Genomic DNA, 14,280 nt, shown 5'->3' on the forward strand with positions numbered 1-14,280 from the left:
CAAATTGATGAAATGAACAGGTTCAATTCGTCAGTTCGGGCCTCCAGTTGCTCCAGTAGGGGCGTTCCCATCAGTTTCAGTTGGAGTATACCTCATGCTGAGGTAAGCCCTCTAAGGTATGGTATGGTATGGTATATGGTATGGTATATAGCTCTATAAGGTAAGGTATGCTAAAGCATGAGGTAAGCCCTCCAGTTGGAGTATACACTACTATATGCTTTACGCACTACTTCCGGTCTGACTAACGCCAGACATTACGAAGAAAAATAGATTTAAGTTTTTTGTTTCGCGATTACGGCCAAAAATAACCGTCATTTCATAGGTAAATTTTTTGTATTTTTTCCCGCATTATCCATTGCATAATACACATCGGTACTGTAATAAAATAACAGTGCGAACTAATAATGAAAAATTAGATTCTTTTTGCGGTCGTAGCGCACCGGCAGTCGTCATTCAACTAAAACATTTTTTAACATTTTTTTCCTGCGTCAGCCGTCGTATAACACAACCGGTGAAAAATAATAAAATCACTAAAAGATAAATCAGTAGATAAAATTACAAAAATAAGTAAAAAAAACCATACCACATTATAATTACAAAACTGCTAAATAAAATTAGCAAAATATCTACATAAGGTTTTTTCTGCGATCGTAACGCGCGCCGATAAGCCCTCATTCACATAACACTGATAACAGACCAATTATTTTATTTTTTTTCCAGGCATCGCGGAAAGATAATACAATACACATTCGTTTAACGTAAAAAAAAAGCCGTTCACACCTCCCAGTCAATTCAGCGACCAGAAAAAAACAAACAAGCGGTAATCCAAAAAAGACGGTGAATAAACATGAGTAAATAACAGAAAAACAACCCGAAACGCAACACATATCGAATTCGTTGAACAAACGCTGTACTGACCGGAAGAGACCAAATTGATATCCACAGCGTCATCAGTCGTCTGCTCCACCAGGCAGTGCGACTTTGCGGGAGATTCAACAGTTTTCCGGTCGTTTTTGGTCTTTATCGGACGGTGTGCACGATCCGGTTTTTCTTACAAAACCAGACACAATTATTATCGCAAAAAGCGTCAAAATTAACATTCCTCATAACACGATTCCAATTGTCAAAAAAACATTTCATCAAACCGACTCACGTGCGGTACATACATTCAAATAAAACGTAAGCCTAGAAATAAACATGTACAAGCCTGTCCGGTAATTTCTGTCGTAAAGGTACAGATAGCACATAATTAGCGCGAAGTCTGCGCTATAGCGATTGCCACTACACTACGTTTGGCGTAACACGCAAATTTGTGTACTGTATTTCGCTGTACTGAACCGGCGCTTGTACGTCAATTGTATCGGTACGACTACGTACTACATTACTAACCAAAATACTGCGGAACGGAAATGATGTTATGGTTTTTGTTAATTGATATTCTTGTATTACATTGTCCAATACGAACCTCAATAAAGTATACAATTTTTTAACTTTTTTTTAAATACTGCAACTACTATGCGCGCTGTATTAGCGACAAAACAGAAAGTTAACGCCCACCTTCCGCTCCTTCGTCACATCCTGGTGGTTGATTTCCGGTGGCTGCTTCTCCGCTTTTTTCGTCGCCGGATGGCTTTCCTTGACAGTACCGCGGACTTCCGGAATCGGCGTATCGGCGCGCACTAACGGGAAAAACATGCTTCAATATTCAGTTCTATGGTGGTATTTTATTTATCCAGTATACCGCAAAAATAAAGAAAAATTAATGTCTGATTATTTTATATAAATGCATACTGTATTTTTTAAGCAGATACTGCCCCGTATTTTGGATGAATACCTTTTTCTTGATGGCATCCTTCGCCTGTGCAGGCTGCACCGTTTCAGCTCGACAGTGCGATTTCACTTTACGGACCGCCTGCGCCGTTTTGGATTCCACGCGCTTCCCATCCTGTTTCCCTGCATTCCCGGCTTTCTACGATTTTCCGCAGCGAAATACATAATCAGCATAATTTTCTTTCAATTCCTAAGACGCTGATTTGTCAGTTCAAATATTAGTTTTCTTATTAATGACAAAAGTCACAAAACCGAAAACAATATAGCAGAATTAATCCCGGTTTATCGTTTCACGGTTAATTTTTTCCCAGATTTTTTTTCCATGATTTTTTTCCGCAAAAGCAGTCTTTCCCATTTAAAATAATTCAGTTTTCCTGCATTTACCGTTAGGTTGACTCTTGCAACTCTTTCCGCTCGCAATCCCTTGGCGAGTATTTTCATCCACGACTTTTTTCACAGCCTACGAAAACGAGTAAAAATGATACAAATAAATGCAAAATTGGCACTCCACGAAATCCGTCAGGCAAACTTCCAGATACACCCATTTATGAATCAAAATTTAAATAATTATTTAGCTGTTCAATGGGATGCATTTCCATCCTTATGCACAGTAGAAATACTGAAGATATAGCGAAGCGATAATTATTCATTAAGTATCGAACACAGGCACCATCATAACGACTGCCAACGATAATATAATTTTTGTAGTAGCAATTATATTACTCTTTTCGATATTACTCGTATTATTGCTGTTACATCGAGAATAATAAGTATTAAATTATGAAAGAATTTATAATATCAAAATTAACGTTGAAAATTCAAAAAATCATGATAATTAATATTCCGGAACAAAATTTAATAAGAAATATTTCTGATTTCTTACCGTTTGGTCCTTGCGCGGGCGGCCCTTGCTCTTCTTGGGCACGGTATCCATCGCGGTGAAATTTTTTGTTCTTTCCGTTCGTCGTGACGGCCATTTTGGACGAAAGAGGAGCCGTTATTCAGGGAAGAGTGCGACGAGTAGGTCCCTTCGTGGTGTGCTTCGCAGCTGACGGCTTTACCGTCGTACATCTCCACTCCGGCAAATCGCAGATTCCCTTTTACATACACTCTCCGGATAAATGATAGCGCCGCGTAAAATTTGAAAAGATCGATAGGCAGGCATCCTGGCCATCATCCAGATACACCGCGCGCTATCGGTTGGCAACGGGGGCAGACGAGCGCGATCGGAGCTACGCCTTTATCAGTTATGGCAAAATTTGGCAGCAGCGGAAGTAGATTTGCAGCGAGCCAGAAGTTAGATGAGCGCGCGAAGTAGACAACCGCCTCCAGTAACCGGTTACGTCCGTAAACACGAGCAAAATATTATTAATACGAACAACTCAAGTTTTCTGTGGCACATAACGGACACGGCATATCTGCTATTTCAGTATTTCATAGACTTTCTTTTCGAAAGATTTCCTGTTCCCTGGTTTGTCTTTATAAAGATCTGAGAATTAGCACAACAGCTCAGATTTTTGTACAGTTTATAGCATGGCCCGGCAGAATTTTATTGCACAGGCCAGTGAGGCCGCAGCGTTTAAACGCTACGATGATATGGCATTGGCGATGAAGAACGTAACGGAGCTCGGTGAGGAGCTGAGTAACCAGGAAAGGTTTCTCCTGAGTGTTGCTTACAAGATGGTAGTAAATGATCGATTACCGTCGTGGAAAGTACTTTTATCCATTGAAAACCAAGTCCAAGGAGTTGCGCGGAAATATGAGATGGCAAAGGAATACCGCGAGCAGAAGCAGCATGAAGTTGAGACGTCCTGCGTCGAGGTCCTGACTTTGCTGGACAAACACCTCATCCCCAAGGCCTCCAATCCCGAAAGCAAAGTTTTTTATTTCGATATGAAAACTGAATACTTTCAGCATTTGTCTGAAGTAGCTCAAGTAGCAAGCGGCCAGTTTCGGCGCGCCATGCTCAATGCTACTCGCAGGTCCTTTGAAGAGGCGTTGAATTTTGTTGCCAGTGCGTACGATGCAACGAATCCTATCCGCTTGAATCTGGCCTTGAAATAATCTGAGTTTTGTTATTCGGTCGATTTTAAGCAACTTGCGTATACGATTGTTGGAAAAACATATTTTGAAGCGGGTTTCCATAAGGGTGGAATTAGTGGCGCCTCACCACTGATCCAGCGTGCACGCCAACTGATGGACCTATTCGAGCCTGAGCAGCCATCGAATATCGCGGCATTGCCCGAACAGTAAGTGATCTTTGTCGTTAATAATGACAACGTAAAGGAAAATACAGTAAAACCTGCCAGCAGAATACCTCCCGTTCCCAGATTTTCGTTCAATGTAGGCGTCTGTTCAATGTGTACCATAGCTGCCCCCATGGCGGCCGCCCTTAGGAGTAGATATTTTGTACTGTATTTAAAGGGTTCACTAGGGCCATGCGGGTAGCGCTACGTAACCAAAAATGGCTTTAACATTTACGATTTTAATTATAAACGTCTTGCAGAGGCCTGGCGGAATCGCCACCTGGCACGCCCGAATCCGGAAAAACTCCTAGATGGGGAAATCTTACGTACCATTTAGGTAATACAACAGTTTTTATTATTTTCCGGCTGCTTTGAAATGAGTCACTTTTCTTTGTTACTTGATTATTTATTGTTATGTTTATCGAGCTGCCCGTTAATGAGTAAACTGCTGTTCATATCAATTTTTTTAACAATTTTCTAACTTCACGTTCAATCCACACTTTAATTCCGGTTTTTCCATTAAATTCCTGTTAAAATAATTTTATCAATTTGAAATTTGATCAAGTTTCAAAAGAAAATGTTTATTAACTCTAAATACGGATATAAAAATGCTTCAAATTGTACGTTGCGCAACGGTTAACACGCCGGCCTTTTCACAAGGAAATAATAATTATTGCTTCAGCGAACAGTATCGATTGGACAGGACAGTACATTATACAACCATGAAATTTCAGTTGAGCAGCAGTACAAGTACAGTGAAGTATGTACGATGATAGCATGACAAAGACAACGTGTAACATTCGTAAATCTACCGAGCAAGATACACATGTTAATATGCTGTGGTGATATTTCGTAATGTTTTGAATTTTTACAAAAGCGAAATTATTTCAAACTATACGGGGGATGTAAATACTGATGTGAAAATGAATACTAAGGTATTACATAAAATATATGAATAAAAAGCGAACAAATCATAAAATGCATGAATTGCACGAATTTATTATTTCGATAGCTGTAGTGCAGTGGCCGTCGTATTGACTGGCGACTGCCAATATCGCACTTTTTGCGCAAGTACTGCCTGTACCTTTACACAAGAAATTAATCACCGATCTTGAAAACATATTTTAAAATAGTATTACTTAGAAGTTCAATCTTGAATTAAGAGTTAGATTTTCGGAAAAAAGACGTAGCGATTTATAAATCTATACAAAAATATTATTGATATCGTGTAGCATCCTCATTTTATGAATGTTGCAGATACGGTCCGGTTGGGTCCGGATTATTGCGGTCGCCTTCAGGCTGCGGCTCGAGAAGGAGAAGCTGTCAAGATCTTGCTCTTGACTGGGTTGAGTGGCTCCGTCGGACCAGAGATTGGACGGTCACAGATCATGAATTATCAGAATGCTCCGGCAAGGGTGTCAGTGCAAGAAATTTGCTTGCATATTTTTGCAGTTCCTGATCCTGTTAAGGAGGCTTGCAAGTGAGCTTTGTTTCTGTACAGAGGATGAGCTGCCCAGGTTGTTACAATTTTGGCAGAAAATTTATAGCCTTTTTCCCGACCTTTATCGCCAAATCGCTCAGGGCCGTAGCGAGGTCCGTGGGATGGGGTACGCGCAATTTGGCTGCGCCATTTGCGCCCGCTTCGAAGGTCAGTCTGAGCCCACTGCGCCCATAAATTTCGAAGCCTGCGCCCGTATAAACAGGCCGCGCGTTACTACTTTAATTAATATAAAATATAGTTTAATTATTATAGTTCTTGATCGCCGTACCTCAGACCAAGGCACATCGGCCAAAGTCCACTCTGCGCCACGGGCGCATGGCCAGTGGCACCCGCTGCGCCCTTTGAAAAATCCAGAAATTTTGCGCCCGTGCGCCTGTGCGCCAGTTTCGGGCGCAAATATTAGTCAAAAGTTGGCCGAGGAGGGGTAGGCGCGCGCCAGTGCGCCTATACCCTCGCTACGGCCCTGAAATCGCTGATATTGTTTTCTTCCCTGTCACTAGTTTGACAGGAAGAAAACTGATCTGTCGTGCAGATTCTGCACACCCGACGTCAAGTGTCCGCGACCAGCGGAAAAACCCAATCACAACGTTTCACTTTTTATTTTCGTTTTAAAGCGATTATTAAATGAAGCAAGCATTTTTCTGCTCAGGCAAGCTTATCCTCTGTTCGCTGCAGTATTGCTGGTGGTCACTGGTTATGCACATGACAAAATATTTTGTTTTTACGCCAGATACCATTAAATTTGTGATTTATTTCTTTAGAGCGGACGAGCATCCCCCGGGATTAACTATCAAACTAGAGTTTGATCACATCGTTCCCGTGGATGTTCAGATGACCGAATGAGTGATTTGTTAGGACTCAGTGGCGAACGAGTGGGGGATGTGTGTATTCGTGAGTATCGGTTTATATTTTTGATTTATCTTCGCGCTGGAATTAACGATCAGTGTTTTCTTTCGGAAGGGTGTGACAGTGTGTACCATGCGGTATCTTGTACCATGCGGTAAAGTTTCTGGTTTTCCATAATTGAGGATTAAAGTTTACAGTGGGATGAAAATAAATTTAATCACAATTAATTTTGTGGAGTATTTCCAGGTTTTTCTTTGAATTTTAACCATCCATTAAAATTAACTTTTTTTGCAGCAATTTTAAAACTTGATCCAGGGCTTAGGTTTTCCAGTCTGTTGTTTTTTTCCAAATTTTATGTTGTTTGTGGGGCTTTTTTAATTGGTTTTTTTTTAAGGTTTAGCAGTGTATACGGAAATGACTCTCATATATGTTATAATTATGCGAATTTTACTATATCAGTTGATATTCTTTTTGAATTCTCGTTCTTTGTGTTTCGAAGCAATGGATGTTGTTAAAACATTGAACAAATTCTAAATGTGCATCTGCATTTTATTTGTTTACGAATTTAACATATTTTATTTGTGTATAATTTTTTGATTCAAGTTCTATCGTATATTACCGCCGGAATTCTGTCGTAGGTTTTTTTGTACGGATGGATGGATTTTTCTGTGTTGTGTTATGGTTTCGCCGATTCATTTGTTTATTGCGCTGCGCCGGGATCGCAGTCTAATCAGCAGCAGCGGCGCTGTGATTCCGGTGTGTGTTTTTCTCTTGTTGGGGCCAAAAACGTTACGTGACGCTGATGTATGGGATGATTCTGTACCGGTTGTCGCAACCGGTCCGGAATGGCGCTGTTTTCTTTTTGTATCTCCTTTTCGTGCACACCAAAGCACGCCTGGCCTCGGCGTTGGAAAGAGACTCAACGGGATTATTATTTAATTCATTTATTATGTTTCTCCGCGTGGAGCGAGCGAAATCCGTCCGTCTTTCTGATTTGTTTGTTTTTTTGCTGTGTAAGCAAGAAAATCTTGGGGAATCCGCTGGTTTCGGAAAGATATCAATGGAGCTCTTCTTGTGTTTCCGTGGTGGGCGGATGGGGGGAGAGTTGCGTTTATTATCTTCCCGGAATAATTATGAGGGACGCGTGGATTGTGTTTTGTGTTGTGTTTCCTCCGCTCTTGTGTTTTTGTATTGAGGATTAATCATTTGCCTCCTCGTTTGAAAGTGGTCCGCGGATTGTGTCTGAGGAAGTGCGGCGTTAAAGTGTTCCTTGTGTTGTATTAATCTGGGCGATGATTCCTGGATTCGCGGGCGATTTTTTTGCGGGGCGGATTTATTTGCGTAACGGTTTATGGGAATCGTGGCAGTGGTTTCCGTGATAATTGGGAAATATGTTGATTATTTTTTTCTTTCTTTATTGAATAGTAATTAACTGGACAGTATTGGAATAATAATTATTTATGATGATTTCTCGGTTGGTTGTGTCGTTGCGGTGTGTTGTGGCGCGCGATGAAGATGCGAAATTGCGGACACGATGACGGGTTGAATAAAGTGTGAGAGGCGTTGAAGCGGTGTCGGTTTTTTGTCGCGAAAGCGTGTTCTCCGTTCGTTTTTCGTACAATTTCACGGCAGATTCACTGCAGAAAATCGAAATCGTTCCCATAGTTACAAAATAATTATGGATAACAGTTATATAGATATTAGCTCTAAACTAATAACAAATAATTATTATTGTAATAAAGTGGTTACAGTATGCAGAAGTACATCGTACGGAATCTGACGGTAGAAAATGAGCAATTTTCAATACGGTAACGGTAATCGTTGATTCCTATCGCTGTTTAAATATTTGTTTGGAATTGTACTGTAATTTTATTCGTCTATGTGCAGCCGAATCGTCGAAACAGATATTTATTATTATATTTTTATAATCAAACTTTTATCAGGCAACTTTAACCGATTAAAAATATTCTTTATTTCGTATGCAGACGTACCGCATGCGTGTCGCATGTGTACAATACCTTCCGCGCGCTACTGTTACTAATAATTTAATAATTCAACTAATGTAGCAATTGCAGAACCTAGTTGCACCATACGGAATCATAAAAAATAATTCTTAAATCTCGAAGAGGGCGCGCTGCTTGCTTACAGTATATCTAATTTTACATGAACTAAGCACTTCCGTGTACAATTCAATATAATTATGTAACACATATTATTGAATCGTACACGGAAGTGCTTAGTTCTTGTAAAACTGTTGGTGTGTTTCGTTGTGTTTGTATTGGCAGAGACCGCACACTCGAGGCGGTAGACACCTCTTGTGGCTTGCTCTGCCGCCCGCACGCAGGTGGCCACCCCACTCGTGCCGCTGTTATACGCTGACTACACTTTGTCTGCGCTGACCAATCAGCGCATTGCTGCACTCGTGGGGGCGTAAGCCCAGCGCTTACGAGCGATTCCAGCATCAGCTGTTACGCAGCTGCAGCACGCCGTTCATGATCACGATAATTCACTTTTTCCACAGTGATTCCGTACCGGTTTTCTGTTGGTTTTGTGGTTGCTTTATTGTTCCAATAAAGGCTAGATTTGCCCCATTCTCTTGTTCTGCTTCTCTGTCTTCTGACATGGTAGGAGCCCGATCGGTTTTCCTTCGCACGGATCTCTGAACCCCCAGTGAAGGCACTTTTCGGTCAAACTGCGCTGTCTAAAAGTAGGCCAGCACGCTAAGTCTAAAAGTAGGCCAGCTCCCGCGACCTGGAAGAGTCGCCATCTCCTGATCATACGGGTTTCACTGGAACCCGGAGCGCGACGGAGTCCGTTTGGTATCTGCAATGGGTCAGCTACTTTCCAAATGACCATTGGACAAGATCATGGCGCCGGCTAAGAAGAAAGGCGGCGTCTTCGCATGCATCGACGACGTCATTTTTTTTCGACAAGACTTTCGTGGAATTCAGGAAGGCGTTCAGAAATACGCTTATCTGCCTCCGTGATGCCGGGTTCACGATAAAACCGATCGTGAACCCAGCATCACGGGTTCACGATAATTTGGAATGGAAAAACTCCAATTCCTTGGACACATCCTCAGCAAGGACGGTGTCCATACTGATCCCGAGAAGGTTGCGGCCATAGCCGAGAAACTACCGCCCAAGACCGGGCGTCAACTTCGCTCGTTCCTTGGACTCGCTAACTATAACCGGAAGTTCATCCAGGGATACGCCCAGAAGACTTCCAAGATGTACGAACTCTTGCGGAAGGGAAGTTCGGTCAAGAACGACTGGACTGACGCCCACACCGCTGAGTTCAACGAAATCAAAATGGCCCTAACGGAAGCCCCTATATTGGCCAAATTCGATGCGACCAAGCAGACCACCATCGAATGTTATGCAAGTGGCGCTGGCATCAGAGCCATACTTAGCCAAGACTCAAGGCCAATCGCCTACGCGAGTCGCAACCTATACGGAGCCGAAAAAAAACTACGGCGTGACAGAATGGGAATGCTTAGCCGTAGTATGGGCCCTCCAGACGTTTAAGCACTATTTCGACAACGGACCATTTACTGTTCGGACGGACCATACTGCCCTAACCAATCTGCTCAGATGCGAGTCTAACCGGCCCGGCATCAACCCACGTCTTCCTCGATGGGCCCTCGCCCGACTGGGAAAGGACATCACCATTGAGTACAAACCAGGCACCTTCTGTGACAATGCCGACGCATTGTACAAATGGCCACTCGAACGGGACGATGACAAAGGCCCACACGAAGAGTTGGACCAAGTCCCTAATTTCGAGGATTACAAGGATGAAATTCCGGCACGCATCATAAAGGTGCACAGGCTGCAAGTAACTGATGAGGACCCCGCACACGAATGGGACAAGCCTCTTCTTCCTGATTGTAACGCAATCAGTGATTGGAACGAGTTCAGCACGGCGGACATACGGGTCATTGATGTACCGGCGCCCACACCGGGAGAGCAAGAGCCCGAAGTCCCACCGTGTCCAGAAAAAGTCACGGACTGCACCGCGCAAGAACTGCGACGAATGCAACACCGTGATCCAACTCTGGCCAAGAAAATTTACGAGTTGAAACATCAGACAGAAATGGACAGAAGGTCCAAATTACCCGAACATTACCAGATGGACAAGGGGGTGCTCTATCGACTCACCGAAATCACTGCGAAGCTCGAAAGGAGATTCGTTGTCCCTCTGTTCATGCGGAAAAATATTATCCAGTCCCTCCATGACGGAAAAGCAGGGAATCATTTTGGATACCGCAAGACCGTTGAAGCAGCCAAGCTCAGGTACTACTGGGACCGTATGACCTGCGACATTCACGACTACATCGACCGATGTTCAGACGTGTATTTTTGGCAAAGTACGATGGCGAGCTACCTACGGTAAGCTGGTGCCGACGGAAGCTATCGCGCCTTGGTACCGCGTCTTTGCTAACTTCAAAAGACCTTAACCGGTGACCCAAACTAAGAAATACCGGTACATTGCTGTGGTGGTCGACCGAATGACGAAGTTTACCATAGCCAGGCCGACCAAGACAAACTCGGCCAAGGAATTTGAGAAGTTCTTTGTCGAAGAGGTCGTACTGAAGTATGGCATTCCACATACAATGCACTCCGACCGGGGAACGCATTTTATGGCAAAATTTTTCGCTAAAGTGGCGAAGATCTTTGGCATCGAGCAGACGTAAAAAAGCAAAAAACGTAAAAAAGCGGGATATTTAGTGCGTGATACCCTTAGCGAAGCCATAGCTTCGACCAGTAACGACTCAGAGAAAATTATTTTTTGGTGGTACCTGTATATAGGAGGTGTCACTTTTACGGTACTTCCACCAGTCACAAGCACAAAGCCGGATAGCATTTAACGTTAAAAAGCGGGATATTTAGTGCGTGATACCCCGGATCCGCTTATCACCCAGAGGGCCAAGGCCATGTCGAAGGCCGGATGCAAACGATCTGGGACGGAATTCGGAACTTTGGCGGCGCCGGCGACGAACATCGTTGGCAATGAGCCCTACCTTACGCGATCTCCGGCCGGAACTGTGCCGTTCACGCAACCACTGGATTCTCGCCCTACCACATGCTGTTTGGACGAGAAATGACCATACCACAAGACGTCCTCGCTGGGACCTACGTCCCAGAAACCTTTACAACTAACGAACGTTACATCCAGAGGATGCAGCAGCGCCTAAACCGGGCGAACATACTTACTGGATCCGAGAGCAAGACACCAGTGTGGAACATAATGTATGTGTCGAACGCCTAAAGCCATACCTTAACCCGGACGGCCCGAGTCGCAGAATAACTCGCTCAAGCAAAAAGAAGGGCGGCGACGCCGAACCGGAAGGTACAGAGTCGGGAAGGTGCAGTAACAAGACTAAGCCGGGAAAGTGCAAAGATGCGGCTTTTCCGGCAGCTTCTCCCTAGACCAAACTGGAGAAGCTGCTGAAGAAGCAGAAGCCCGGAAAGGGCCCGTCCAAGAAACTCGTGGCGGAGCAGCAAAAGACTTTGCAAATCCCAGGCTATGGCCCACCTGATCCAAAGACATCGGACCCAGCTACAACAGTGAAGCGTGGCCCAGGTCGACCTCGAAAGGCCGAACCGGATTTCGAGACACCAGCGTTGACCAAGCTTCAAAGCCAGCCATTAACCGTCATCGACCTAACATTGGCCCCAGCGGAACCTGAAAAAGGGACATCCACCACGGACAAGCCAGCGGTGACCGAAGAGCTGAAAGTGGCCCCGGCGCCTAAGGAGAAGCCTAAGAGACCAACGTTGCCAAAAAAGCCTAAGGCAACCCTTACGGCCCAGCAGGTCCTGGAAGAGGACGTAGTTGCTGGTGATGAGGCGGAAAAAAACATACTCACCCGCATAACTACGGGTCGAGAGAAATCAGAGAAAATCCCAAAGAGCAAAAAGCAGAAATCCAATACGCACCCATCGGGCGTATTGGACAAGTCCAGTACAGTTCAACCGGATGCACACGACAAGACGGTTGATAAGGCTGGACAGAATGACGTTAAATAGAATGCGTTCTGACATGGTTGACTTAGAATTAGTCTAACTAACCTTAAAATCTCACGATCGTCACCGTGAGCTGCTACCGTTAACTAACATAAATTAACTAACCGAAAACTTTAAATGACCAGTAGCTTAGAAGTAGCTTAACTTGGTCTGGCATGGTAGCTTAGAATTAGCTAACCTGTAAAGTAAACTAACCGATAGGTAGGAGTCTAACAGAGCGTGATTCATCTCGTGAAAGCGCCTTACTCAACAATGGAAGGACGCCGACGCACAGATCGCTCTGACGACTCCGACCGCAGTAACACCCATACTCACGACCGGAATCTCGGTCGGGTAGATCTTCAACTTGGTCGTCCAACCGGCCTCCGAGTGTACAGGTACCGAATATCAGAGCTAACTTAACTGCTAAGCGGCTGGCCACTATGTCAGTCGGTCCCAGTTCTCGGGCCGACACACCGCTACCGCGGGCCCAGCCTCTGCCACCTCGAGCCATTCCGCCGCAATACTGGCCACCAGGGACATTCTCTGACCACACCGGACTCTTGGTAAACGCAGCAGTAGCCGTCAGCCAGCCCAGCTCATCGTCAGCCCAAACGGTCCGACATCATCCTCATGGCCGTACCGGCCCACCCCAACCGATTCTGTATGGTGGCCTATCGACCACTGCGGCGAGTCAGCCGATTTTCACAACAGTGGCAGTCGGGCCAACGGTCACGACTACGCCGGTCCATACTGGACCGCGGCCATAGTATACTCCGCCGGCATACTACAACCCACACTATGGGTGTCCACCGTATCCTGCGCCTGGCCCTTCGAACCAGCCGCAGCCGGACCCGAACCAATGGCGATACCCACCACCGTGGTTGTATCCGCCAGGACCTTATGGATATCCACCGCCTTACGGCGGATACGTAGGATACGGTCAACCGCCGTATATCCCTCCTTCAGCGGCACAACCTGATCCTACGGGCCAGGTGCCGTCTGACTCGTCGAACCTCTACCTGCGGGCCCGGAAGCGTACGAAACTCCAGCGCCGCCGGAATCCCAGCAAAGCATATCGCGGCCCGACGGGTTACGTGATTACCCATTAAGGGTATTCGTGGACGGACGACTGAGTTTATAACATTGGCGGCCCAACTTGGCTTAGCCGAACCAGAACCAGTGGCAGGGCCAGAACTTAATCAAGTGTTGACCGGGCGTGACCAGACTGTCCCACCGACAGAACCTGTGTTATCGCCAGAGCCGGAAGAAGGGGACGTCCAATGGGATCCAACTACCCCACCAATGAGGATTGAATCCCCCATTGAACTTTTGGCTGACGGCCAGACTCCACTCTACCAACTTCAGGACAATCTGAAGGAAGTAGAGAACGCCATCCAAGAATTGGAGGCTATGATTCGAGAGTTGGACAGGCGTAGCCTTCACTACCGTGAGTTGGCTCAGCGCATCCTCCTCGATCAAGAAGAATTCCGGCGCCTCGCTCATGAACATAGCGAGGAAATTGCAACCCGCCAGGCTCAGCATGAAATCTTCCCTTTGCATGACCAAACCGGTCAGGCATTGCTGGCGGCATCTCGCAGGCTGAGGGATCAGCTGGCACAGTATCGGGCGGAAAGACAGCTGAGGACCGAAGGATCCGCAGCACCAACACGCCCGCCACCAGCACCATCAGCACCGCCTCCCCCACTGAACCCAACAGTCGTAGTTACCGCTACGACAGGGGAATCTTCCGCGCCACCAGTGGCCCAGCCTACGTCTACCGGCGAGGCAATGTTGACGGCCACTGGTTTGGAATCGCGTGAACCAGCATCTTCTCCGCACGATTTGA

The 14,280-nt window shown here is 45.3% G+C and overlaps 1 protein-coding gene and 1 long non-coding RNA gene across 4 annotated transcripts; one reads left to right on the forward strand and one right to left on the reverse strand.

Moving 5' to 3' along the window:
* Positions 1 to 689: 689 nt before the first annotated feature.
* On the reverse strand, positions 690 to 3,067 carry LOC129601933 (uncharacterized). 2 transcript variants are annotated; one of them, XR_008692307.1, is made up of 5 exons: positions 2,714 to 3,067; positions 2,215 to 2,290; positions 1,835 to 1,969; positions 1,558 to 1,679; positions 690 to 1,050 (listed from the first exon to the last, which is right to left on the reverse strand). It is a non-coding gene; the product is annotated as an uncharacterized LOC129601933 (long non-coding RNA). The 2 variants fall into 2 exon arrangements; XR_008692306.1 differs by having other exon boundaries at positions 690 to 1,679.
* Positions 3,068 to 3,242: 175 nt separating this feature from the next.
* LOC129601931 (uncharacterized) lies at positions 3,243 to 7,981 on the forward strand. Of its 2 annotated transcripts, XR_008692305.1 has the most exons (6): positions 3,243 to 4,079; positions 4,337 to 4,413; positions 5,334 to 5,556; positions 6,339 to 6,468; positions 6,538 to 6,577; positions 7,062 to 7,981. XR_008692305.1 is itself a non-coding variant. In XM_055500872.1 (5 exons), the coding sequence occupies exons 1-4, from the start codon at positions 4,027 to 4,029 to the stop codon at positions 6,418 to 6,420; spliced, it is 435 nt and encodes a 144-aa protein (XP_055356847.1). In that variant the 5' UTR covers positions 3,243 to 4,026; the 3' UTR covers positions 6,421 to 6,468; positions 7,062 to 7,981. The 2 variants fall into 2 exon arrangements, 1 of the variants encoding a protein (XP_055356847.1); XM_055500872.1 differs by lacking the exon at positions 6,538 to 6,577.
* The last annotated feature ends 6,299 nt before the right edge of the window (positions 7,982 to 14,280 follow it).

The sequence above is a fragment of the Paramacrobiotus metropolitanus genome, unplaced genomic scaffold, assembly GCF_019649055.1.
Source record: "Paramacrobiotus metropolitanus isolate TYO unplaced genomic scaffold, Prichtersi_v1.0 Parri_scaffold0000301, whole genome shotgun sequence".
In the NCBI taxonomy this organism is placed as follows: domain Eukaryota; kingdom Metazoa; phylum Tardigrada; class Eutardigrada; order Parachela; family Macrobiotidae; genus Paramacrobiotus; species Paramacrobiotus metropolitanus.